At 41.3% G+C, this 26,312-nt stretch overlaps 1 protein-coding gene across 1 annotated transcript in view; it reads right to left on the reverse strand.

Annotated features, from left to right (window-relative positions):
- Positions 1-1,339: 1,339 nt before the first annotated feature.
- The window catches only part of si (sucrase-isomaltase (alpha-glucosidase)), a 65,122-nt gene continuing 40,149 nt past the window's right edge, over positions 1,340-26,312 (reverse strand). Inside the window, exons 28-47 of the mRNA XM_041940740.1 lie at positions 24,922-25,018; positions 24,311-24,423; positions 23,867-23,992; positions 22,268-22,396; positions 21,973-22,086; positions 21,749-21,811; positions 21,422-21,538; positions 21,240-21,330; positions 20,948-21,086; positions 20,043-20,176; positions 19,825-19,859; positions 19,157-19,273; positions 13,342-13,490; positions 12,545-12,629; positions 12,325-12,381; positions 11,318-11,442; positions 10,856-10,944; positions 7,933-7,982; positions 5,336-5,503; positions 1,340-1,417 (exon numbers count right to left, since the gene is read on the reverse strand). Coding sequence (XP_041796674.1) covers positions 1,340-1,417; positions 5,336-5,503; positions 7,933-7,982; positions 10,856-10,944; positions 11,318-11,442; positions 12,325-12,381; positions 12,545-12,629; positions 13,342-13,490; positions 19,157-19,273; positions 19,825-19,859; positions 20,043-20,176; positions 20,948-21,086; positions 21,240-21,330; positions 21,422-21,538; positions 21,749-21,811; positions 21,973-22,086; positions 22,268-22,396; positions 23,867-23,992; positions 24,311-24,423; positions 24,922-25,018 — 2,076 coding nt within the window. The remainder of the gene's footprint in view (positions 1,418-5,335; positions 5,504-7,932; positions 7,983-10,855; positions 10,945-11,317; positions 11,443-12,324; positions 12,382-12,544; positions 12,630-13,341; positions 13,491-19,156; positions 19,274-19,824; positions 19,860-20,042; positions 20,177-20,947; positions 21,087-21,239; positions 21,331-21,421; positions 21,539-21,748; positions 21,812-21,972; positions 22,087-22,267; positions 22,397-23,866; positions 23,993-24,310; positions 24,424-24,921; positions 25,019-26,312) is intronic.

Below are 26,312 nucleotides of genomic sequence, written 5' to 3' on the forward strand. Positions count from 1 at the left end.
ATTCTGTTCATCGTAAAAAAAAAAAAAATACTGGAACGTATTAAAATGTATTAAGTTCAACATGCAGGTTAGGTTTTTCAATGAGCTGAACTGTTTTGTTTGATGTAACTGATCGAAACTGTGAAATTCCTCCTAAAAACTTTTGAACTGTGAATGGTAATTCATAATTAGAAAATTCATTTGAACGATGTTAGCTAACGCTAACATTCAGTTATTTGGCGGTTTGTAAAGCTGTCTACCCACCAGGAAACAAATCACAGGGAGTTGAGGGAGAGCAGCCGGAGGACATTAGAGGGAAATTTTTTCTCCTTAGAATATCAGTGTCCCAGTCAGAGCAGCTGCAGACACTGGATGTTTTCAACACTGCCTGCTATGCTAGCAGTATGTATGGATTTGGCCAAAAGGTGGTATGCAGTATTCAGACAAAGGCAAAATCAGCAGAGTGCCATAAATACCCAGATGTCATGTTGATTTGCCAGAAATCTCAGTGTGTACGGGACCAGTCTGTCTCGCCTACTGTGTCCCACAATGGAAAGGGCTGGAGTGGTCACAACAACCAGCTGGGCCATCAACAGGAAGTATTTTCCAATTTTAGGATATTTTATGCTCTTTTGGGTTTTACAAAAACTGACGACGTATAGAACAAGTACTTTAACGCCTTCGGAGTTGAGACATTTCAGAAGCTGCTTTGGGAGTATCTAGCCGGCCATCCGGCCACTCACAGTCACAGACCCTGCTTACCCCGTAGGCCCACAAATGATAGATAGTTTTGAATTTTTGTACTGCTGTTATTCTGTCTTCACATTAACATTTTTTATGCATTTTATTGAAATAATGCAGCTATTGCCAAGGGGGAAATATAACCAACCAATAAAGCATCATGGGCATTAACACAAACATGAGTTGAAATTAAAATTTATGTCACAGTTTATAAATAAAAAAAAGCCTGTAGACATGGTTTATATGGAACACTTTAATCATTTATTGTTCTGTATTGAGGATATTGAAACACAATAGTTACCATCCAACCCCATTCATTGTTAATACATCATTGTCATTAATGATCACAAAATTATTTCTGCCTACACTCAATGTGGTGTAATATTGCTGAAGGTTTAATAGTACAGCAATACAAAAACAAACAAACAAAAAAAACAGTTTCAACGATAAATACATTCACAGGTAGGCTCACCAATGAGTGTAGGGATACATAAAGGTGATTCTCTATTCAGAAAACATTGCTTTTATTTTACATTATAATTTATGGCAATGATTCATTATGTACAGGTACTGCAGATTCGTTATTTAGCTGCAAAACACAGAAACTGTGCCGTGTTGATCAGACACCGGTCGTCCATGTCAGTGTAAAATTTTGAGCCACAGGAACCTTTATTGGAGTAGCATCTATAACCAGCTCCTGCAGACACAAGAGAGAAATATGTAGTTTCAGTAAGCGTGCACCTTGCTTGTTATAAAACCAGACATATATTTCTTTACATATTGCAGCGTACAGGTATGGAATTCCAACCAACACATTATCAAGAGTTTTACATTATGTTTTCTTTGAAATTGTCATCACAGTTAATTCACGATGTCTGATTCACTCTTGGTGATGTCGTTCTTTCTTTTCTTTTATATATTTTTCAATTTAGTTAACCACAGCTAATCAGCATTTAGTTAATCATATTAGTATGATTGCTATCTGATTGGTTCCCAGATTCCTCTGCTCAGTTTGTATGTCTCAAATTGTCCTTAATTTTCTCTGTTTTATACTTTTCTAATTGATGATTTATATATTAGTTGATACAGATTTGAAGTTATGGCTTCTTGAACTCCCTTGTCACATTCCTCTTATTTCTGTTACCAGGTCTGGTTTTATGCTGTTGTAAAGGCAATGTGCAGATCACGCCTGTTAAAAATGTAAATGTGCAAGAGATGGAGGTCATTTCAGTTTATGGTTTGATGTCTGTACTGGCATCATATCCCAAGACTGCCTTGGAGTGGATGTGAGTGTGAATAATTGCGTGTCTATGTACTGTATTGTATATGTTAGCCCGTGGTAGATTGTGGCGTGTAAACATAAGTGAGGAAGAAGAAATGCATGGGTGGATGGAATTTGCTCCATGTTTCGTAACTTTTTGTCCTTCAGAATTTATGTGAGGAATGTATGAAAATGTACAGTACATTGCTCCTGCTCTGTGCCTTGTATCCGATTTAAAGGGAAATAATCCCATTTTATTCATGTCATGTAAACGGCACGGATCCCCGGTAAAGTAAAACGAGCCTGGGCTTATACATGTGTTAAGATATTACATATGACGGTATGAAAAGGCCTGTATAGGCTCGGGATAAAGAGACAGAAATAGCTCTTCCCACCTCGCTGTATTTAAATGACAGTGCCAGCTGCTTACTGCCTCTTTCAAGTTGTTACCCTATCAGACAATACTTAAGGAGATGAATGGATTGTCTCGAACTGAAAAACCACTTATTACCATGCGCACACTGTGTCATCCTCATTCCCTCGCTCTCCTTCCTCCCTGCCCTTCTTCCTTCCCTCCCATCTTTCATTCTCCCCATTTTATCTCTTTCACCTCTCTTTTCTTCTCTCCATCTGTTTGCTGTGATGCATGCACCCTCTCCTCCAGCGCTCTGTCCTTCCCTCCCTCCCTTCCAAAGATGGACTGTCTTTCTGACTTTTCATTATTCTCTACCCATCCTTGCATCCTCAACACAGACACACACACACATACTTCCAAAAAAAAATCCCTGTCATTCTGACTTTCTTCATCTGCAATTCTTGCCGTCTCTTCTTGCTTCTCCCTGTCCATCTTCTCCAAGAACAGTATAAATCAAAGCCTTCTGGGCTTTTCCACCTCCGGTTATTTATGGAGCCGCCGTTGCTATCATTTTCATGCTCCTGATAAGTGCACTGAGTACAGTACACAACCTCGACAGGAATATTTTATCACAGGCTAAATGGGTAGAGGGGAACAACACGTGCTATCCTCTTAAACTTGGCCTTGTCTTGACTTTTTCCTCTGCTTCACACTCTTGAAGTGGGAAGCCTCCATATCACCCACCTCCACCTCAAACATTTCACTGTAAGATAGCTGTATACCTTCCCTACACTCTTCTTCCGCATGATCTACATTCCTCTCTGCATCCTTACTCCCATTTGCATTTTTACATTTCTTATGCCTCCTGTCTTTGCGATCTCACTGAGTGATAAAAGAAGCTGGATGACCTCAGCTCAAGCCTTAATTTGGTGTCCTTGTGCAAAAAAACTGAATCCCCTCTAGCTCTAGCTACTTTTTCTCCTTCTCTCTGCTGCTCCCCATCGGGGGTCTCCACAACGGATCATCTGTTCACTAGAAAGTGTCCCGTCTGGGTTGCATGTTGTAAAACCCTAATTCCAAAAGAACTGAAGGGAAGTTGTGTAAAACATCGATAAAGCAGAATACAACACAATTTGCATGCTAACTGTGTTCATTTATGAATTGTTCCTGAGCTGTCCATGTAGTAACATCCTTTATACACCCATGTGTTCACAAAGTGGTGAACCTCGCTCCATCCTCGCTTGTGAAAGACTGAACCTTTACAGGATGCTCCTTTCATACCCAATCATGAAACTATCACCTGTTACCAATCAACCTGTTTACCTGTGGAATGATCCAAACAGGTATTTTTGGAGCGTTCCACAACTTTCCCAGTCTTTTGTTGCTCCTGTCCCAACTTATTTGAAACATGTTTTTTGTAACCGCCATTATAGTTGACCTTGAAGCTGTCCAGAAGACTACAGACACACAAATACTGTGGGAATTTCTTTTGATTTAACAAAGTGACAATATGGCCACTGCAAATGAAAGTAACTGTGGTTCTGCAAGGCACTTTGGACAAATGAATATAGCCATGTATCAAGTGGTGTAACAGGCCATGTCTTTTGGCTTTGTGTACACAATTCCTCCTGATTCCCCGTCACATTTCTCTCTGCTCAGCCACTGGAGCAGATGATCGAGGGAGGGAGAGGAAGAAGTGACAATCATTTTATATCAGCCGCTTTAAAATTGCGGTCCTGAGTCAAGTCTTCAGCTCTGTGTTCATTACAAAAGAACAGTGTCGGGGGGGATGCAGAGTTGATTACAGCTATTAGATGACAAAGTGTGGCACAGCAGGGAATGGGTGGTGAACCTGTGTTTTGTGTTATTGTTGTTGTAGCCGTAGTGACAGTTTTTGACTGGCGGGGAATTGCTCAGTCAACTTGAAAGCCGGGGTGTGTTTATGAAATGTGTGCATGCAATGATGAAAGAGGCTCACTGAGCTATGATATGAACGCGCAAAGTGAACTATTAAATGCAACCGCATTGATTGTATGCATGTTAGACAGTGATTAATATGTTTATTTTGAGGTTATTAGAGCAGAAATTTAACTGAGTGTATTTGTGGGATGCAGCGGAATGTGTGCGCTTGTATACGTTTTAGCTAATATTGTTCCATTACCGACGAAGTTTCCCATCCCTGCTAGCAGACGCCTCCGTCTAGTATTGATGATCGTCATGATCAGTGAATAAGACTTTGCAGAAAAAGTAGTTTTGAATACAAACGTTGAGAGTTGTCTTTAAGCGAGTGCTGTGAGGCAATTCACTGTCACATTTTTCAGTTTTCTCCAAATGGTTTTCTGTGGCTGCACTGTGAGGCGATCTGTTTCATGGTCAGTGAAATAAAATGTATGCCCTGTGTTTGATGGCATTGGTCAGCAGTTTGCTGAATTGTGTTTATCATTGTCACAATGGCAGAAAGCACATAATTCTATTTTTAGTTAGAATTGATCCAACTTGTACAAAACTGACGAACTTGTAATTTAAAGCAACATTATGCAAGAACTGGTATTTTTTGAGACTTTGCGCCCCTGTAGTTTTGTGCATGCAAACATACAAAAAATAACAAAAAGAATAACGAAAAAAGACAGACAAAGTTTTAACTGCCAGCACTTTTAGCCCATATAAATTGTTCGCTAACTTGGTTAGGTTTGCAAGGTTGCAAATTTACAAGGCTTACTTGGTGTGAGATTAATTTACTTATTAGCCCGCTGAGGTTAGGACTCAGGGATGACAACGACACGGTCACAGCCTACACTGCGGCCTTTCATTCCCCAAGAGCATTGGCATGGATGTAAACTCTGTTGTTGCATTGTTATTGTTTTCCCTTTGGCCATGTTATTTTAATAGTAGCATAATGTTGATGTCATACAGATGCATATTTAGCTAACTGCATTTTTTATATCATCACTCAATTTTCTATTATAGCTAAATGGTGAACATCCAGAACCTCTTCTTACCTGAGTTTTGTTGTTGTGCTGCATGGTCAGGTCATACTGCACTCCATTAACGTCTAGGAACGCCTTTGTGACGGCAACACTGCCTGCACCCCAAACCCTCACCACACCCAGGTTCAACATGTCAGCGGAGTCCAGGCCATTGTGGGTGACCTGAGTGGACAGTTTGTTCTGGAAGTGAAAGTATTGGAGACGAGAGGGTGAAACAAGGAAATAAAGAGGGCTATTAGAAATAAAATTAATACAATGCAAAAAATAATGTACATTGTATCTTGATTCATATGAAATAACATCTCTTCTATCTATGCTTCATCTCTTTACTGGGGGAGATTTTACATTCGAGTATCTTTGGCCATATCATTAATTTTGTATCCCCGTAGAATCAGTTTTGCTCTATATGCTTTGCTTTTAGCGGCTCCTTAAAAGCTGAGGAAGGCTAAAATGTCCTCACTTTGAAGTAATGGTCTCGCTCTGAAGTGTACACTCATATGGAGGTACAAGAACACACACAAACGCACACCCACACACACATATCTACATTCGGATAGCCATCCAAAATGGCATACGATCTGCTAATCTGCCAGGCAGCACTGGCCTCATTGCCCAACTTATCCTCATCTTCTCACATCTGCCTGTTCACACACACACACACAAGTACATTCAAACGCAAAAAAAACACACGCACACACACACTTGCGCTCTCTTTCTTGCTCTCTCCCCCCCTTGGCTGTCAGACAGTGTGCCTGTTTTATCGCTGTGTGAAATTGCTTTGGAATGAGCCTGATGGTAGGCAGAGGACAGCCACAGATGTTTGGCCGTGGTCGCACTATGTGTGTGAGTGTGTACTGTAGATGCGCGCATGTATGAATGTGTGTGTGTGTGTGTATGTTTGCGATTAAACGTGTGTCTGTGTGCCTTTGCTTGGCTAAGAAGCAAATAGGGCTGGGTTAGTCCCATTAGTCCCAGTGATTAGGGAGTGTCTGTCATGTCGGACTCGAAATGTGATCAAGCTTTGGCCTGGTAAACACTCACTTCTCCCTGAACTTGGCCAGAAGACTTAGCACATGCAACACAAACTCTTAGGGGACTATTTTTGCACATCCAACAATGTCAGCAGAGGTGCAAACGAAGGCATGATTTTATATCTGCTGTCCTTCTTTACATATCTATTCTTTTTAACAGTTTGTTCATGCCATGGCGCCACATGAAAGTACATGTGCCCAGGTCGGTGGGGTGATGCAGCTGTGGTTGTATCGATGCGGTTCAGCGGCACAGTTTTGGCATCCATTTTGGCATTAAACTGCACCCTAATTTCTGCCGCTCAGACAAATGCAAGCACACAGAGCAACATTTGTGGCTTCATTTGGGAGACCTCTTAATGCATCTAAGTATGTATCTGTTTTCTTGGACATATCGCCATGTCCTGATATCAGTTAATTAAATATAATTTATTAAGGTAAGGTGTTTAACCTATTACACTTCAGGTATTCATCAAATTAGAGATTGTAGATGAAGCGCATGTCATTCATGCATTCTGGATGAATCTTCAGTCTACTCTGAGGGAGACATCTGTGGATCACATTATTGGTCGTCGTTCATTGATCCGATCAGGACAGTCTGCTTTGATCACACTGAAAGTTGCATTTTGATTCACGTTCAAACCTGTATGAGGTGAAACAGGCAAGTGCAATGGACATTGCTGTTTCTGTTGTCATTTTGAAATCAGCGTTTGTGCTTTTGCCAACAAAATTGCTCTTTGTGGCTGTGTTTGTGATGAGAGGCTGTCTGAGCAGGCAGATATGTAAGTGCAGTTCCGGGCCAAAAGTAGTACCGTAAATGCACTGTAATCTGCATAAACGCAACCACAGGTGCTCAACCCCAACCACCCCGGTGCGAGCACGTTCTTTTGGAGCCGTGAAAACACTAAACAGGTGTGTGCACACCAAAAGCCTCGCACTCGATGGAAATGAAGCTGTGACTTCAGGGCTGTTGGCTTGGTCTTGGCATTAAACTAAAGGCTCTCGCATCTTACTGTCACTCTTGGGGCATCTGATTTACGTCTGACAGTATCTTATTTCTTGTTCCACCATCTTAAAATTGTTGAAATTGTAAGAATGATGTCACCATGACATGCACAAGACTGTTAAATTGCAAATCAAAGCAATAAAAAAAACAGGACAGTAAAATTGCAGTGTAGTCCTCTCCACTACCTCACCATTGTAGCTCTATTAAAGACCATAAATTCCTCTTTGTTAAAGCTCCTCAATATTTTGGTTCAAGTTTAATGAAAATGAATCTACTGTTAGATTATTACAATAGTGCCGTGTCATTGCTTTGATACAAGTGTCAAAAAAAGAGTTTTTAAAGTAAGAACTTCGAACCAGCAAAAAGGGGTAAAAGCTACATTCAAATCACCACCCCGGAGTCAGACATGAATTCTGTGCTAATGGTTTCCAACAGTTAGCCTTTGACATCCGCCTACCACAGCCCCGTTGCATGTCAAAGTATGGGCTTATTCTCCAGTCTTGCTGCATTAACAGCAATAATGACGGTAAAGAAAAAAAAAAGAGATGTGACATGTAGTTGGCCCCTGAACTCACCGATTCTGCTTTAAAGGAGGTCAGCAGATATTTTCCTTTCCCGACTGTGTCTGAGGAGAGAAAATAAGAGTGAATTACACACAGAGTGAGAACTGGAGACAGTGGAGAGACAGAGAAAACAGGTGTGTGACTACCTGAATGAATGACAGAGAAGTGAATAAATGAGGGACTCTGTGAATAAGTGAGTATTCATCATGGCCGCGGGACTGAGTTCACATTCGTTTGACTGACTGCATGGACAAGTAAATAAAAGCCTGATGAAGTGGATAAATGAGTGAGTCATGTAGTGGAGGGGTGCTTTAAAGAGTGAATGAAACACTGAGTAGCTGCATGAATAAATTAGAAGCTGACTAGCTGATTGACTTGTTGAGTTAATATCAGTGGTGGAGGAAACATTCAGATCCTTATATAACCTAAAATACTAATAAAACACTGTAAAAATACTGTGCCACAAGTTAAAGTCCTGCATTGAAAATATTTTGTAATAAGTAACGTATGTAAGCATGATCAGAAAAAAAGAGTATGTAAGACTGTTCAATGCAGACAAATGTCCCCTGTGACTGTTATACTGTTATAAATTATAGCACTAGATTGTTATTCCTCATGCATTCATGGAAAAGCAGGATTTTATGTTGTTGTGCTGAAGGTGGAGCTAATTTTTACCTATGTTTTATATTGGACTCTAATTGATGTTTTTTTTCATTATAGATTAAGCAGCTGATTATTTCCTGCATTAATTGAGTGAGTGTTTGGTTTGTAAAAATTCTGAAAAAAGTGAGAAATGCTCATCAAGGAGACCCACAACCCAAAGCGACACCCTCGCAATGCTTGTTTTGTACACAGGCCGAACCTCAGAATTATTCAAAATAAACATTAAGTAGTATTTAGAGAGAAAAGCAGAGACCAAGAGCACATTTGTGAAGCTAAACCCATGAATTACTTTTACATGAAAAATCTGAATCAATTAGTTGACTCATCATTTCAGCTGTACTTGTACATTTTCATGTTTTGTGTGCAAAAATCTTGATTTGCAAAGTAACTTAGAACTGAAGTTGTCCAAGTAAGTATAGTGAAGCAAAGATTTACAGTCTTTTTCTCTGAAATGTTGTGAGTAGAATTAAAAATAGCTTTTTCAAGTAAAGTAAAAGGAACTGAAATTTGTGTACTTGTGGCATTCCACCACCGGTTAATATCACACATTACTGACTGATAGACTCATCAACATATTTCCACATCACACAGTATTACCTCAACTTTTACTGGTTGATTAAGTGAGAAAATAACAGAGTTGAGCGTAGGACTGGCTGAACGAATGAGGCAATAGCTGATGAGTGACTAATGCACCAGTGAGTCGGTCTGACTGACAGCGGAGTGAACAGCCAAAGCCTCTGAAGTGCAACTCAAACATGCAGAACTCGAGAAAAGCAGATAGTACAGGTAAGCAGGCGCCATAGCAAGAGGCAAAGCAAACAAGAAAGACACGGGGAGGCTACGCTGCAGACAGACGGGGAGACGCGGCAGAGAGGAGCGAGCAAGCGAGCAGATAAAAGAGGAGTGATGGAGAGCATATCTCCAGGCTGCGACACGGGGAATTACTGTAATAGTTTCTGTCACTCCCCTTCTCTGTCATCCCTCGTTCTCTCTTTATCTCCCCCCTCTTCTTTGTCCCAACACAAACATGCCTTTCACAGAGGAGTGCATCTTCTCACAAAAGCACACTTCTGCGATTGATTCTGTTCGTGTATCACTGTGTGTGTGTGTGTGTGTGTGTGTGTGTGTGTGTGTGTGTGTGTGTGTGTGAACGAATGAGAAAGTGTAGAGAGGCTATGTTGTAGTTGTGTGCGTCTGTCTGATAAAATCTAGGAAGAAAGCCATATTCAGTAAAAATAACTCCATGTGCTTTCTGCTACTGTACACACTGAGGTGAAGGCGCTCCTGTGGATGTTCATTTCCTGACTTCTGTAGATCGATAGATGAAAATTCTGCCTGATGCCGTTTAAACACCAACGCTGGAATTTTCATCATTAAATCGCAAAATAACGTAAACGTAAATCTTGGTGTAATCCTGGATCAGCATGTGAAATTTGTCCACTCCCCGATCTTCACTTTATTTTCTCCCCGGAGGCGTTTGGAGGATGCATGTTCCTACGCAATGCAGCCTAAGACTGAGAGTCTAGAGCTGTGCTAGCAGCTGGTGGAGCTAAATGCTACCATACGCTTGCATGCTAACAGTGACACTGCTATCAAGCTTATGTTTAGCAGGTATGCTAACATTTGCGTTTTGATTAGCAATAAACACAAAGCACAGTTGGGAGTTGTTAAGATGTCATTAGTTGTTTGGGTGTTTGTTCATAAACCAAAGTATTTGACAAATTTTGGGTAACACTTTATATTATGGTACACCATTAACTCGTTACTTACTAGCATGCAAATTAGTAGCATGTTGGCTTTTTATTAGTCATTATAAAGCACTTATTAATGCCTCATCCTGCATGACCTTGTAATATACTAGGCCATTGAGAGAGCCTTTGCATAATAACCTCCTAATTACTGCTTATTGATATTCTTCATAACCCAGCCATGACCCTTAATAACCCTAAGCCCCAGAATAAGCCATTAATAAGAGCCAATATGCTAATATGCATGTTCATAAGTAATTCGTAAATGGTGACTATGTGCATCTTAATATAAAGTGTGACTAAATGTTGACCTGATCATAGTGCTACAAGAGGAGTTGACAAAGTTATTGAATTTGTTTATCAGGGGGACATTGAAAATTTCATGGCAATCCATTCAATAGCTTTTGAGATATTGCAGTTTGGACCAAAGTGGTTTTTTGGACCAACAAAAGACAGACGGACATTGCCTGCATATGTGTGGGTGTGTGCATGTGTGAATGTTCAAGGGTGACCCTTTAACTTACCGATTCCTTCTCCATCGTCCCAGAAGAATGATCCTTCGGCCATGCCGCTGTCGTTCAGGGCAACGATCAGTCCTAAAGGATTTCCCCGACTGAAACAAAAAGGGTAGAGAGGGTTATAGCATATTGCTAAAGGACAACATCTATTTATACCTGCTGCTGAGGACAAATACATTAACATTCCTGCTGGGGGCATCCACCTGAACTCACTGCTGCTGGAACACTCATCACCCGCTAACCGTCTCTCTCATTCTCGCTGCCTCTTGCTTTCAACGAACATAGATGCAATTTCTGTTTTTGAGCATCGGCCATACGTGGCAAAGTCTTTGAAACGCTTGAACACTCCGGCAATACATCGATGTACAGGCATTGATGCACAAATAGACCAGAAACACGCATCCTTCACACTAAACACACACAGTGCGGACCTGCAGTTGTGAGCTGCCATGATGTGTGAACACGTACCTCTCTGCTGTGTTGTTTTCTGGTTTCTGCCAGGGTAAGATGTATCCTCCTCTGATATGAAGGTTAATCTGGGTCAGGGGTGTGTCCAACGAATGATTTTGGCCACGCACTCCAATATCTTCAGCCTGATGAAAGCAGCAATAATTCCATACTGTTAAAGAACTGGAAATACTGTGGGTAATCAAAGTTTGATTCATTTTATACAACAATTCCTTTGTGGCAAATTGGCATTTGTGCGCCATTAAATCACAAAGCATGCAGTAAAATATGTGACATCTATAAAGGCTGAAGCATTTCAGTAATTTATTACAAGCCAAAAAACATCTTCTTCTTCTTCTTCTTTTTTTTTTAACAGTATTTTCCCCTTTGTCCTTGGTCAATTGTGGAACAGCTTGCCCCTCTCTGTTTAATGGAGGTAACCACTCCTCTCCACCATCTCATGCCCAACTGTACGCTGTTACTTCTCATATTTTATTTGGCTTTATGATGCTGTCTAACAGATGGGGAGTCCCCTAGCTAGAAAGAGACAGAGCGATAGGATGTTTGTTTTTGTCATCAAGGCGCCTTCTGCAGTTGTTGAGCTGAAGCTCCTTAATGATGTTGTCAAAGATGTCTGCTGTTAATACTGTCATTTGGGTTTCTGTTGTAGCTGTGCCGGTTTTGTCTCTCTCTCTTTTTTGTTGTCTTTGACTACATATTTGCTTTCGTGAAAACTAATTTGCATCTCATCGATGCAGTACTTTGCATCTTCAACACAAGGTATGATGCACAGATGTACTTTCATATGTGAGGAATATTATCAAAATGCCTGCACATTATTCATACACTAACCAGCCAGTCAGATATCTCTTTCATTAGAAGATACTGTACTTATTTTTCAGCACTATGCACCAGAGACATGCTTCACTGTGTAGGTGCATCTTCATTGGCAGTATTTGTGCAATGCATTAGACAAAATAGGCAAGGCTTCAGTCTTTCTAACTGTTTTCTGGTTGTTATAGACTCACCGTGTGAAAGTTGTACCAGCGTGCATCAGGAAAGTAGCCATTCACACTCGTGACTCCCTGCCAATTACAACACCAGTTTAACCAAATCATGCAGAAATAATGGCAAAGAAGACGAATTTATCTGAAATGACTCAAAGGTGAAATGTCTGTGATATGCTTGTTATTGTATGATGATATAAGTAAATAAAAACAAAAACTGTGTGTGTATGTGTGTGCTTACCGGGTCAAGAGCAGGGGTGATAAGTAGAGCAGGTCCCCATAGGAATTGCCTGTAGATGTTCCATGTATTTCTATCTGTCACAAACCTGGGACACAGCAGCACAGATGCCATTAAACCTGACTGAAAAAAAAAAAAAAACCTTCCTAACACTCCCTCCTGTGTCCTCAGCCCAGACGACTGTTCAAGCACTCATTCAGAATCCAATGGTTTGAAGATGCAAGCCAAATAACCCTGCCAGCTCCTTAAATGCCATCTGTGACATTAGAAGAGTCTCTTAAAAGGAAAAAATATGTCTCTTTTTTTTTTCATACAGTTTCACACATTCACATCTGGGTGCTGCCAAGTATGGACACAGTCATCTTTGGTTGGCCTTGAAACAGTCTCGCTGGAATTAAAACACAAAGTGCCTTGCTCAAGGGATTCTGAATGGCAGCTGTTGTGGCAGGTAAGACACATTTTTTTAAAAGTTATTCAAATGAGCAATAACTAGTAAGGGAGGTGTTTTTTTCGACAACTGGTTGACAATTACTTGGACATTGAAACAGACTGAGGATGAAAATGTGACAGAGCACTTCAATAAAAGCTCTACCTAAATAGGTTTTTAGTCTAGTGACCACCACATGCTCTATTCTGCATACCAATGACAGGCAATGCAACAGAGAATCAGGGTATCTTGGCACCAAATCAGGAGAAAGGATCCATCTTGGTACCGACTTGATTTGATGATGTGATTGCATGTAATGCTTGAGCCATGACTGAAGGATAAGGCCCGCGTGTGCCGTGTGGTCTGTGCTTACTCATGCAACATTGGCCTGACAACGGTGCTTCCTTTGGTGTGAGCCTCATACATCAGTGTGTACAGGTAGGGCAGGAGGGTGTAACGGATGTTCAGGACGTCCCGGGATGCATCGGTGAAGGTGGCGTTCCAAGACACGGGATCTTGTCTCTGATGGAAAAAAAGAATGTAAAAGTAGTTATTAAAGACGGGTTAACCACCATGAAGAGGAGTGAAGAACTGGGATGGATGTGTCTTGAAAGAGGGTTTTGGCTTTTTGTGGTTGGGAACTCGTTGCTTACACTTTTGCTCATGATTGACCGTTTGCTGAGCTCCACCCCCTTGGTTACCGTTGCTACAGCTTTTTATTCTGGTGCATAACATATGCGGTTTCTAATGATAACGACCATCGATTTTTCTGGCTGGAATGGCGCCTGTCGCTGCCAGATCTGATCAGCTTTGCCTCGCAAGCTAATTAAGCTACTGTTAGCTCCAGCTAGCCGGTTGAAAATGCTGTCTCAGCTGGATTCTGTCCAGGGTCCTGAATGTGCACCTGATGACAACCTACATGTCCTGTGCTCAAAGACTGACAGTAAAGTTATGTGTCTCTGGCAAAAAGTCAGCAGTTTTACCAGCCGATGATCCATGTTTATGACTATGAGAGTAAACTTTCCCAAATCCAATAAAGCACATGACAGAGCCGCTAAAGTTATGCATAACTCTCCAGGAACAGCTCTCACAGAGATAAGATAAGATAAGATGAGAGGTAACTTTCTTAATCCCCCGCTGGGAAAATTAGGGTGTTACAGACAGCAAGCAACAGTAGCAGGACGGGAAGAGAAAATACAAAATAGAAAAATCAACTGTATATATGTGTATACATTTATACAAAAGGAGTATAAAAATAATATTGCTGATGGATTTTTTTAAATTGCACATGGTATTCCATCCTTCACACTTTTGCTCTTAGGTTTTGTTTTTTGAAAGATTATTACCATTAAAACTCTTGAAATGCCCCATGCACACTGCTTCCGCAGCTCGATCCTAGATGCCAAGTTGTGGCTGCTAAGCTATGATTGGGCAACTACTGTTCATACCTACTGTTGGGAGGTATTTACCTTAACAGGTAATCCCCTAGCTGACATACAGGTGGGCAACTTGTTTTAGTGAATGAAAAATGCAAAAAGTCAAAATACCTGAACATCCACTGCCTGAGATTGTTTACGTGTAGCTCTGCTCATGCGCTCTATGTAAAAAGACGTACATACACACTGACTACAACTCTAGCTAGTTTATAGCAAGCCAGAAATACTCAAATGGCCTGTGTGCATTTGCACTGATAAATGGTGCCCAAACTATTCTGTCCCACACTGTACTGACATTTACTTCATTTTAATTGGCAACAAGTGTCCCCTTAAGAGACAAGGACAGAAAAAGAGGACATGGTGTACTGTCATTCTGTAGATATGGGCCAATCTAAATGTATTAGCTCATTTTCTGGAACTGTATTGAGGGCAATAATCAGTCTGGTACACACACACACGCACACACACACACACACACACACACATACTGAGGATCATGAAGATTTTCATCTGAAGCGTGTCATCACCATATGCTCCCCCCTATGATACCATGTGTGTGTGCACGTCTTGGTGAGTAGTGCATTTGCAAATGACTGCATGTGTATGCATGTGCATGTGCTTCTTTGAGTGCGCTATGCAGTGAAGTGTGAATCTGTGAGTCCTGTATGTGTCTCCCGTCTTTCAATTTAAGAAAAAAAGATAGTATCATAAAATTCACCACAGAGACCAATAAAACGACAGACATTCTTCAGCTGCAATTTAGCTGGGTCAGATTTGATAATAGTTATTAACTGTAGCCCAGTGGTTACTAAGTACAGGCCTAACAGCACACGATTGAATCCAGAATATTTCCATTAGCTTATGACCGAAGGAGTTTACCAGATTATCATTTAATTTTCTGAGGAAATTTACAAGATTGTAATTATCTGGAAACCCAGGAGGTCTACCTGCCTCCCTTTTTGGTAACTGTCCTTTTGCACCCTCATGCATTACAATCCGATGTGTTCACCGAGAAGTAAATGCCATGGTAAGTTGCGAGTAGGTGCACATAAGAAGGTGATAAAAAAAGTGAGACTGATCAAATGAATCTGAATTAGTGAGCATGAACCGGAGAGGACAGATACGGTTCTTGTGCCCAACCTGAGCCAGATGAGTCGATTTAAAGTATCAGGTTTCGGGGCAGGTTTCAGGCAGGTTTTGTTGCGTAAAGCTTCAGGCTCAAATCAGGTTTGGTTATCATCAAATGTAATTTCTTTGGACATGTCTTTTCTTTTATCATCTCAATTCCAATCATTTGTGTCATTTGTTGCAAGTACGTACACAATGCCTGCTGGGAAGTAGAAAGAGAGACAGAGTGTGGCATTGACTTAGCCTGGCTGCAGGCTTTGGTGAAATTGCAAATATCAAACGAGTGCATGGATTTGTGTTTGTTTCAGGATTAACAGGTTTTATATACAGTATCTAACATAGAACCTATGTGGGGCTGGTTACAGTCATGTGCCAAGGTTAGCAACGAGGCTATTCTTTCAATCCCAGTTCCAGAAATAAAAGCAGAATGCATCATTTGCAAACAAACTGTGCTCACTGCCAACGGTTTTACAAAGCGTTCCTGAGCATCGTATTCAGAATAAGTATATATTTACAAAAATCAATGACGTTGATGAGGTCAATCATCAAATGTAATGTAAAGGATTAGCGAATTATTTTGCATTCCAACACTTTTGGAAATATCCACATTTATGTCTGTGCTGGTATTTGATGCAACTATTCTGAACAAAGTTGTATGGTAGCTGATCAAATCTTACTGTGGCTCTTGCACCCTGCTAGCGCCTGGTCTGCAAGGGCCAGATCTACATATAAAACATGCCAAACTAAAAAAGACTGCCCCCAAAGTTCTAGAACTTTTGTTGGCAGCTAGTGCACAAGCAAAATGTGTGAATCTGTTTAAGCAGCTGACAGAGTCCAACAAAGAGCAGAGACTGAGTTTAGCACCATGTTCCTCACCTGGCGTTCAATCAAGGCGGTCTACTCAGTTTCGTGAAAAGCTGGATAGTCACCAACAAGATAATGTCCCCAAAAAACTCGCCTCATACTTTTTAAGATTCAGTCTCACAAATCTTGCCCGACTTGACAGTTATACCACTGTCTGCTGAGCCCTCAAGGTAGACTTTTCATCTGCAGAAATCCAGAAGAGGGATTGATGAAGAGATGAGAGCAGGGAGTGCTGAAGACTGAGAAGCAGACAGAGAATCCATCTTACGAATTCACCTAATTTATGGCCACATTTATAGGTGGCAAAAGGCCTTGTGACACGCACTGATTGTAGACAGATACGTATGTGCGTGCGTGCACGCGCACACTCTCACGCCTGAAGGAAAAATGAGGTTATCTGCCTGTGTCAGCCCTTCTCATCTTTCCTCTCCTCTGCTTGGTCTTTCTCTTCATTTATCTGTCTGGAATCTACTCCCTCGCCCCATCTCATAAACCTTTTGAGTTTCTGTTTTGCATTGCAGAGCTCACTTCATAAAAAGAAAATATATTTAGACAAAGAATACGTCCCTTTGGGGTGAACAACACAATACATGACTCGCATACGACTAGGCTGCTGAAACAACTATGGGCGGAGAATGTATCTTGTTTAATTAATTTTTCCATTGTCCTGATATGTCTGTGGACGCTGCAGCGTATTGCTGGTGCAGTGAAAATATCTCAAGGTCAACACTGGAAGTTGTTTGAGGGCAGAGAGACACTAGGCGTGACGGAGCTCTGGGAATGACTCTGCAAAAACTCTCCTCTCTCTTTCTCTCTCTACTGTCTCTGACCTTGTGTACCCTCCGGCCTGGTGTGTGGTGTTAATACTTTGTTGTCAAACGCCTTGTTAAGCAGACTGGAGGTTACAGTCACTAACTGTCTGATGATTGGGGATTTTTATATGGCTGACTGGAAAAATAACACAGTTTTTACAGTAGACTACACAAATAGCTGACCTTGATTCCCCTTTTCCCATTTTTTTCCCCCTCCTCTCACTGAGCGCCACTCCTCTCTTGCATCCCTTTTCTGACTTGATCGCAGGTGTTTCAAAATTGCGAAATTGTTTATTCAGCCTCGTCCCAGCTATCACATCCTTATCACTACGCTGTGTCACCACAGTTTAACTTGCTAAATTGCCATCTTGTTTTATTCTCCGCCAATTTGATCCTTCATCATTTTTTCCCTTTCTCTGCCTCATAGCCTGTGAACTTCTCTCGCCCTCCCTGTTCCTTTATCTGTGTTTGCTTGTCATTACTTCACTTCCTGATCCTTCTGTTCTTTTTCCTCCTATCTGGGTAGATGCATTTACTGTTCTCCCACTAATTCCCTCTCTATCCCTCTTACCTTCTTCTCTCCCTGACTCTGCCTCTTCCTCTCAAACTGTCATTTTGTGCCACCCCCTCTCCTGCCGTGTGTGTTTTTTCTGTCAATTTCCTCCATGTTTAAACACCCATTTGCAAGCCATTATTAAATGATTGGAATCATGGGATGTGTGCGCGCGTGTGTGTGTGTGTGTGTGTGTGTGTGTGTGTGTGTGTGTGTGTGGAGTGGAGGTTAGGTGGTGTGCAGTGGCGCCCAGATCACCTTGAGAATTCAATTATATCCCCATTCCATGCCGTTAAAAAGCACAGACACCGACACACACAGACATCTGTGTCCTGTCTAGTATTGCAGACTCCAGTGCAGGGAAAGTTCGCCCGGTGGGATCGATCTCCGGATGGGCGTTATTGGATTTCTCAGATGTGTTCCAACGCTCTTAAAGGTCACCGCTAGAATGAATGCCACCGACACTACACCACCAAACAGGTCTATCTTTTTGTGTGTTTGTGTATGTCAGCCGCAGATTAAGAGAGAGACGGGGAGAGAAAGCAACAGGGTTTTTTTTTTTTTGCAAACAAAGGGACTGTTGGTAAATGCTTTTTTTTATATAACGATATTCACACAACTTGAGCACCAGAACCTGCAGGTTTTTGGGCACCACCTTGGTATCATTTACAGCCAGTGAAATCAGCTCTCATGCTGTTTAAAAGCATTTTGCTCTTTTCACAGAGTTGTAAAGAAGAGTACTCACATTTAGAATGCAACAATTACTGAGAATACAATGGATCACGCTTTTCATGTGATTGCCAGGATTTCTTTCCATAAATTAATTAAATCGGAACTACAGAATTGTGAATCATTATTGGAAAAACTGTCTTTATTTACATACCATTTTCTGACATTCTTTCCATATCATTAGATTCATCCCTTCCTCTGTTTTTCAGTCCATTACTCTTACACCTTTATCAGCTTTAATACGTCCGAGTAGTTACGTATTGGGAGAGAATGCCTATTTTAATTTTGATCTGAAGCCATTTCAGGATGTTGTTTCTGTAGTTTGAGGAACTACAGAAGGACAATTGTTATTCGACTTGTAGGTGCAGCTGCAGATTTTTCATCCATGAAACGTGAGTAAAATTTGATGAGGCTTCCCTGGAAATATCATCTCAATTCGCAGCATCACATTAAACCCCAACCAACGTTGGTGGTTGCCAAAAATCTGACATCATTTTGAGGATCACTTAGAGTTCAGGTCACATTAGCCTGAATGCACAGACATGGTTGAGTTATGGCTCCTAGCTGGTCATCAGCATGAAACAAAGAACCGCAAATATGAGCAAAAATGAGCACGAGACTGACTTTGAGTGGGTTTCCACCCCGGTACTACGGTTCTCCACTCACCCGAGTACCCTTGCCGTTGTGGTTGCGTGAGTATGGATAGAAGGCACCCAGCTGCATCCAGCGAAGACACATCTCATACTCTGCTTCATTAAAGAACCCACATATGTCTGCCCCGGTCTGAAAAAGAGGGACGGACAAAAACAGTGTCATCGTATATGAACAGAAAGATGGGCACAACAGGTCCTGGGGTCACACTACTTTTGTTGCAATCATGTTTCTGAGATGCCCTTGAGCAAGACACTACACAAGGGAGGGATGTTCTGTATGTGACCCTGTGGCTGAGCTGGGGCCATGCAAATGATTTACCATACAGGGATCGATGAGGTGTTCAATTATAAGTATTATTAGATGCACCAAGGAGGTGAGAGACCACAGAAGGACAGCATGTTAGGGAGAAAGGAGGCATAAAGACAAAGATGTAATGGAAAAATCTAAGTTTCAAGACTCAATTAATAGCAAGTTGCTATAGGTCATGACGGACTAGCGTCTCTTGGTCGGGGTGAGGCTTGTAACAACATGCTTCACATTGTATCCCAAGATGTCCTTTGATCAAAGGGTCTAGCAAACAAAATAACATCACTCAGGCCGCTGTAATCTTCTTAGAGATGACAAGGTCACATCAATAAGATTACGTCTTGTCAAAACCGAGATCAGATGATAATACTTACGTAAGAGATGCCAAACAGACTGAACTCCATCATGCCTGCGGAACAAAAGAAAATTGCGAGTTATGCCAAATAAAAGATTCCTTTTTCTTTTCTGTGTTGCCCAGTTTCCCAGGCCCTATTATTGTCAGATTACTGGTCGCCATGCAGTCCGACTAATTATGAGAACCAAGTCTTATCCCAAAGAGCATATTTCCAGCATACAGTGTGTCTATATGTACCTATAATGGATTTGTATAGCTGGTCCCAGCTGGAATTGTTGTCTCCGAGCCAGTGTCCAGCCCATTTTCCACTGGAGGGGTAAGTGGACCTGGTCACCACTATGCCTCTTTTACCTGTCACTTCCAGCAGGGCGCTGCACAGAGAAGAGAGAGCTTGGGATTTGTTTGACACATGGAAATAACACAAAGGCATGCATAAATTAGCAACAAGTAGAATGTAAAAGTGTCTTCTCCCTCTGAAAGCACATTCATTTTCGAAGAGAATTGCTTAGTGCTAAAATGAAACAATTGCTAAGCTAAAGCACTTGGGCTCAAGGCCCACTGGTGCCGAGCATCCCCGGCCATCTCTGGAGCTAACGCTGCAATCTGGCCTCCCTGTGGTGAGCGGTAAATGTCACCACAATGACCAATATAGATTTAAATTGGTGATTATCATCATAAAGATTTGATGAGACTATATTTCTGTGGATAGCTGGAAGATATCTGTTATGCATCTCCAGTGGCTGCATTTTTTTCCTAAATGTGTTTGCAATCATAGTTTCTGCTCCTCCTGTTCTCCTTTCTCTTTTCTCTCCACCTACAAGTATTCTTACTGTGTTATGCAGAATTGAGATGATTATGATAATTTGTTTACTCCCAAATGTAGTCTGGTCCAGTAGGCAATAAAAATAAATGTCTTCATACACACATTGGAATCATACACATCTGGCCTATAATGTGTCCTGTTTGCTTTTTTTAAAAATATCACAAAAATACATTAAAATGTATTAATCTGTCATCTGTGTTGGTTCATATGGAGATTTTATATATTTGCACAACAGTAATCTAGAAGCTGCCATGCAAAAAGACGCGCATGCGCACAAACAGACATGTAAAGGCACAAGTATAAGGACATATTCACTTACTCATAGGTGGGCTTGATGTGGGACCAGCCATAGAGGTTGTGCACGTCGTAGTGTCTCATTTTCATTCCATTGCTGAGTATCTGCTCGCTGTTCATGCACAAAGTCTTATGGTTTAAGCCAAGGTGTTTATTGTCCAGGGCTTTTGGAAGGGTACACACACACACACACACACACACACACAAAAAAACACACATAGAATCATTTAGGGGCATACTCCTGATGTTAACGTCAAAATTGACTAATCCAATTACAACAACACAAGGGGAGCAAAATGTAGAATTGTGATTCTTACCTGGCATATAAGGAGGGTTCTCCAGAAGTGGATTACCAAGACAATTCCCCCCAACTGTTCCGTGGACAAAACTGGCAGGCTCATTCATGTCCTGCAGATGAAGACATGAAATTGAAAAGAAAATCAAGCAGAATGAGGTTATAAGGTCGATCTATAAATATCATTTCTTTCAGAGTACTCACAATCCAGATGCCATCAAACTTTGTGGTATTCTCATAGAAGTCCTGGATTTCTCGTTTCCACCACAATGCCGTTGCATTGCGGAAGAAGTCTGGGAATGCGGTGTACGCTCTGTATTTCTGGAAATGGCACAGTCAAGTGATCAGGAAACGCAACAACAATCCAATCAAGTCTGGAGGATTTTATGCATTTTAGTTGTTTCTTAATTTTGGCATAAAGAGCAATTTCATATCCTGTCTGTTGGAAGCTGGAAAGTTAAAGCATGCTTTCACATATGCTGGACGAATGGAAGTGTTATGTCAGCGTTGTGAATACAGGAAATAGTGTACCTGCACTTGGGTATCCCAGTCCAGGGATTCATTTACGATGACATTGGGGTAATCTGGCCAGACCTGCAAAAAAAGAAAAAGAAAAAGAAAAAAGAAAAGAAAAAGATGAATAATAACATCTCCGCACATAACTCAATTTAACGCAATTCAGTCTCTCTGTATAAGGGATGTCAACCTTATTCTGCATTTTCCCACTTTTTGTTTTGCCATCCATTCCCTCTTACCTTCCCCCACACAATTTCATCACTGATGTGTTTGGGCCATTTGATGAAGACATCCGCTTCCATTCCTCTCTCAAAGGCAGGGTAATCAGTCTCATTGCCTGAGATGGCTGGATCCTGGAATTATAATGCACATGATTCTTAGTATTTAGAAGTAGAGAGAGGATAGTGATTGAGCCTTCACATATATAAGCTTTAGACATCTTTAATATCGCTACATAATATTTACAACTGCCCTATGGTTGCTAATCCTCGAATGTCCAATCATGTGACTGAGTTTAAAACATAAAGGCCTTACCAGAATGAAGATGAACCTCATGCCCTCTTCCCTCATGCGATCAACCAGGGCAGGCAGTCCTTTAAACTCCGGGTCCAGAACAAAGTCAAGCTGGCGCTCCATGTAGTCAATGTCTGCATACTGCACATCCTGCAGAGGACAACAGTCAAAGCTCAAATAAACTGGAGTTCAACTCACTTTGTTTTACTGAGACATGAATTAAAACAACATATAGCAACAATTTTAACGGTAATATCTCCGTGCATTAAATTCAGGTCTTCTGTTTGTGCTACCAGCATGACAAATTCACATTAAGACACTTTAGTCCTTGGACAACTGTTTGCTGCATATTCAGCTGCCAGAACTTTACAGTGTGTAAAGAGCTGGTACGCTGTGTGAATGTAATTAAAGTTTGAATTAATGGATGTCGCCTGTGAAAAGAAAATGATAATTACAACACTGATTTTATAAAATCAACTTTCTTGCTACCAGGTCAAGAAAAAGAATTGCACATTGTGCAACAGTGATGTCAAATGTTGGGATTCCTACTAATAGATATAGAAATCTGCAAAGTTTGTGTTGGCATATGGCGTGCAACACCTGAGATGAGAGGGAAGTGAGGCTTTCATTTTGTCTCCGGCTGTTATTTCTCACAGTGACAACATGACTTCATCTGCTTCGGCTGCTTGGTGTGTCTGTGGCAGCGTGAGGTTGGTTAGTCTTTAACGCTTGCTGATGTGTAGCCTTTTTAGGTAGCTGCATTTTCTTTCAGTCCAGCTAATGATGCGGGATTCGTTTTGGCTGATGTCAGCTCCTTGCAGGCTAGGGCTTTGTGAAAGCATTATCTGGGGATCACTTGATTATTGATGGAAATTCTAGTGTTCTGCTCTGCATGGTGAAGAGGGTGGGATCCTGGCCTGCCTCTACGTAGAACATCTTGCCATGGTTAAACACGATGCCCCCGCAGATTAATTTTTGCTTTCTGTTTGGAGCATACTTGTTTCCTTACACGGTTTGGCTAAACTGTTATTCAAATGTGAACCCCTGATGTGGCTGTCAGAGAGAATTACTGGTTCTGATACAGGCTGGAAATGTCTAGAGGCTGTGAAACCTATAATGGGATGGATCTCAAATGAAATTAGAGGTCATATTTCATTAAGTTGAACTGGATGTACCCAGTGTAATCCATGAAGTCAATGTCTCCAGCCTGCTTCATCCCAGTAACGTCGTTTATCTAATTTACTTTTATGTAGTTGTTGTCCGCATGCAGTGAATCATATCATAACCTACAGTGGACGAGAAGAAGCTATCAGATTGCATTTCTTTGGATGTGGGCAGTAAAATGACTCCTTGTGTTGAGACACTGATGGAGAGAAATCAGTTTTTTGGCAAAGGCCAACGTACAGTAATTTAATTGGGTACAATGTATGTGGGCAGTACGAGCATTGCGTCCTGTAATATTTTGTTATTCAAATCACATTTATGAAGTTGTGATTCCTTGATTTTTCTTGTAGTGTTTTTTTAAATTATTATTTTTGGGGTTTTTTTTTATTACTTTTGTGGCTGTTGCTGTTCTCATCATGGATTCAGGCATCTTAAAAAAAAAGTCTGGGAACTTACATAGGGTATGCCCGCTTCCCTCATGCCTGTGTATAGATCATTTATCTCTGTGTCATTGGCGTAGCCATAGCGACAGAGCTGGAACCCAAGGGACCAATAGGCAGGTAGAACAGGTCGTCCAATCAGCTGTTAAGAAGAAAAACAAACAAGGAAGTCAAAACAGTTCAGCACAGAAAAAGTTGTTTTGCAGGAAATAAGGACAGCGTCCATAAAGTGTTTGTTTGATTGTTGTGTGTGTGTGTGTGTGTGTGTGTGTGTGTGTGTGTGTGTTTAGATAGGCTAAATGAGAGGGCGCAATGAAGCGAGGCGCTCCCAGCTGCTGCAGTCCATCAACAGCGGCCCAGGGCCAGACACAAAACACACACACACACAGGTGCAGAAGCACACACACATGCACACAGTTACACACACATACAAACAGACCAGAAGTCCAAGAAGACTTACTGAAGTGTACGTTTGCACCACTGTTTCAGGCGTAGGTCCCAGGAACATGTAGAAATCCAGAATGCCTCCCACAGTTCGATAGGTTAAAGATGGAGCAGGCTGGAAAGTCACATCTGGACACAAAGCATATGTGTATGAGTGTGTTTGCGTCTGTGTTCACTTGGTGTGTGTGGCAAATTCAGAAAAATCTAAAACTGCTTAGAATGTACAAAAAGCTAATATTTCTGTCGCTTCTTTATGAAAACACCTGAATTAGACCTGACCACTGCATGACATACTGTGTTGTTAATCAGGTGAGGAAATAACTTTAAAAGGACCCTGGCATGGAAGGAATCACTCTGTATGAATATAGCTGTATGTGTGATGCATGTCTGTGTTTTTAGCTTGTATTACTGTTCGGTATGCAAATATACAAAGTAAGTAGAGATGGGTTGGAAGTGCTCATTACACTGTGTTGGCCTTATGTATGGCAAGTGCTCAAAACATAGACAGTGGCCTCACTGATAAATACATACAGTAAATGAGTGCGACTGCCTGTGCTTGTGAGGGTGGTTGGTTGCATTTGGGCATGGCTCACGGTATGTGCAAGCATGTGTGTGTGTTCCTCTCACCCATGGCATTGCTGTTCAGGAGCAGCACACCGTGAGCATCAGAAGTGTCCTCAAGGCCCATATAGAAGGGATGCACTCCATAGCAATTCAACTTGTACTGTAGCAGAGAGTGAGAATGAAAGAGAAGAGTGCGAGACGGGTGAATGTCGGTAAAAAAAAATCGGTCTGCCCTGTGGTTTGTACTAATGTTTGCCTGTGTGCATTTCTCATTGTATTTATGGGTAACAACACTGCTACAATGGGCCTGCTCCCAGTGCTGTCAACATTCAAGGGTTTTCCCAAACGCAGGGGAAAACATTCCCTCAACTATTCTCTGTGCAAATTAATGTACTCTGACAAAAATCTGAATTTAAATATATATACTATATATATATATTTAAAGATATATATATATATATATACTATCTATATATATATACTTTCTGTGTGCGTTATAGCACCCAATGGTGGTCACAAATCTAAAAAAATCCCACTCTGGCCTGAGTTTGAAGACATCAACAGAGAACTGGGACGTTATTTTGGGATTTGAGCCGTTGCCCGGCGCTATAATAAAATCAGGAAGTCCTAAACGTAGCATACAGAACATCAAAATTAATGACAAGATTGCAGCTTGGTGGTTAAACAAAGTCAGCTCGGCAAATTATTGACACAGCAGAGCTTTTTGCGTTTTTGGAAATAGTTTACAGCACCTACTTAAATCAGTGTGGCTATAGGCAGTGATTTATCATTGTTTTCCTGTTTTGCGGAACAATTTATCACACGTTAGAAAGCATCTACCTTTTGCAGATTTTCTGCCTGCACACACAGTAGTAGTGTGCTTCAGTGATTGTGCACATGCAAAAATGTATTGTTGCAGTTTCAGAGTGGACTTAGAGTCTTCTTTCTGTAACCACTGTGAGGGTCCAACTGTTGTCCTCAGTGTTTAGATGAAGATGGAACAAGACAGCCTGGGCTAAGAGGAACAGATAGAAAGGTGGCGGGGGACGGGAGATCTGCCACTTTCAGATGTCACCGTCCTGCAACGAAAACTCATGGGCACGTCACACTCCATCAGTCTCCTGCACTTCTGGTACATAAGATGTTGTTAAACAGTAATATAGCGGCTCTAAGGACTGGCTCTGTGTCAGTTTTGCGGGGATGTGTGCTTTTCTTGTTCTGTGTTTGTGTGTCTGTGTCTGGGTGTATCTCCTTGTGGCTCTGCTACGTGTTGTGATGGCCTGACTCAAGAAGGAGAAAGGTCATTAGCTCATCCACTAACAAAGAGTGACAGCCAGGGACAGTGTTCTCTTGGTCTCTGTCTCTCTCTGTCTGCCTTTCTTCTCTCATTCTCGGTACCTTTACAAAGTCCAAGTATGGACACTCTCCTAAATAAAACAAGATTTGAATGAAGG

This window comes from Chelmon rostratus, chromosome 7 (genome assembly GCF_017976325.1).
Source record: "Chelmon rostratus isolate fCheRos1 chromosome 7, fCheRos1.pri, whole genome shotgun sequence".
Taxonomy (NCBI): domain Eukaryota; kingdom Metazoa; phylum Chordata; class Actinopteri; order Chaetodontiformes; family Chaetodontidae; genus Chelmon; species Chelmon rostratus.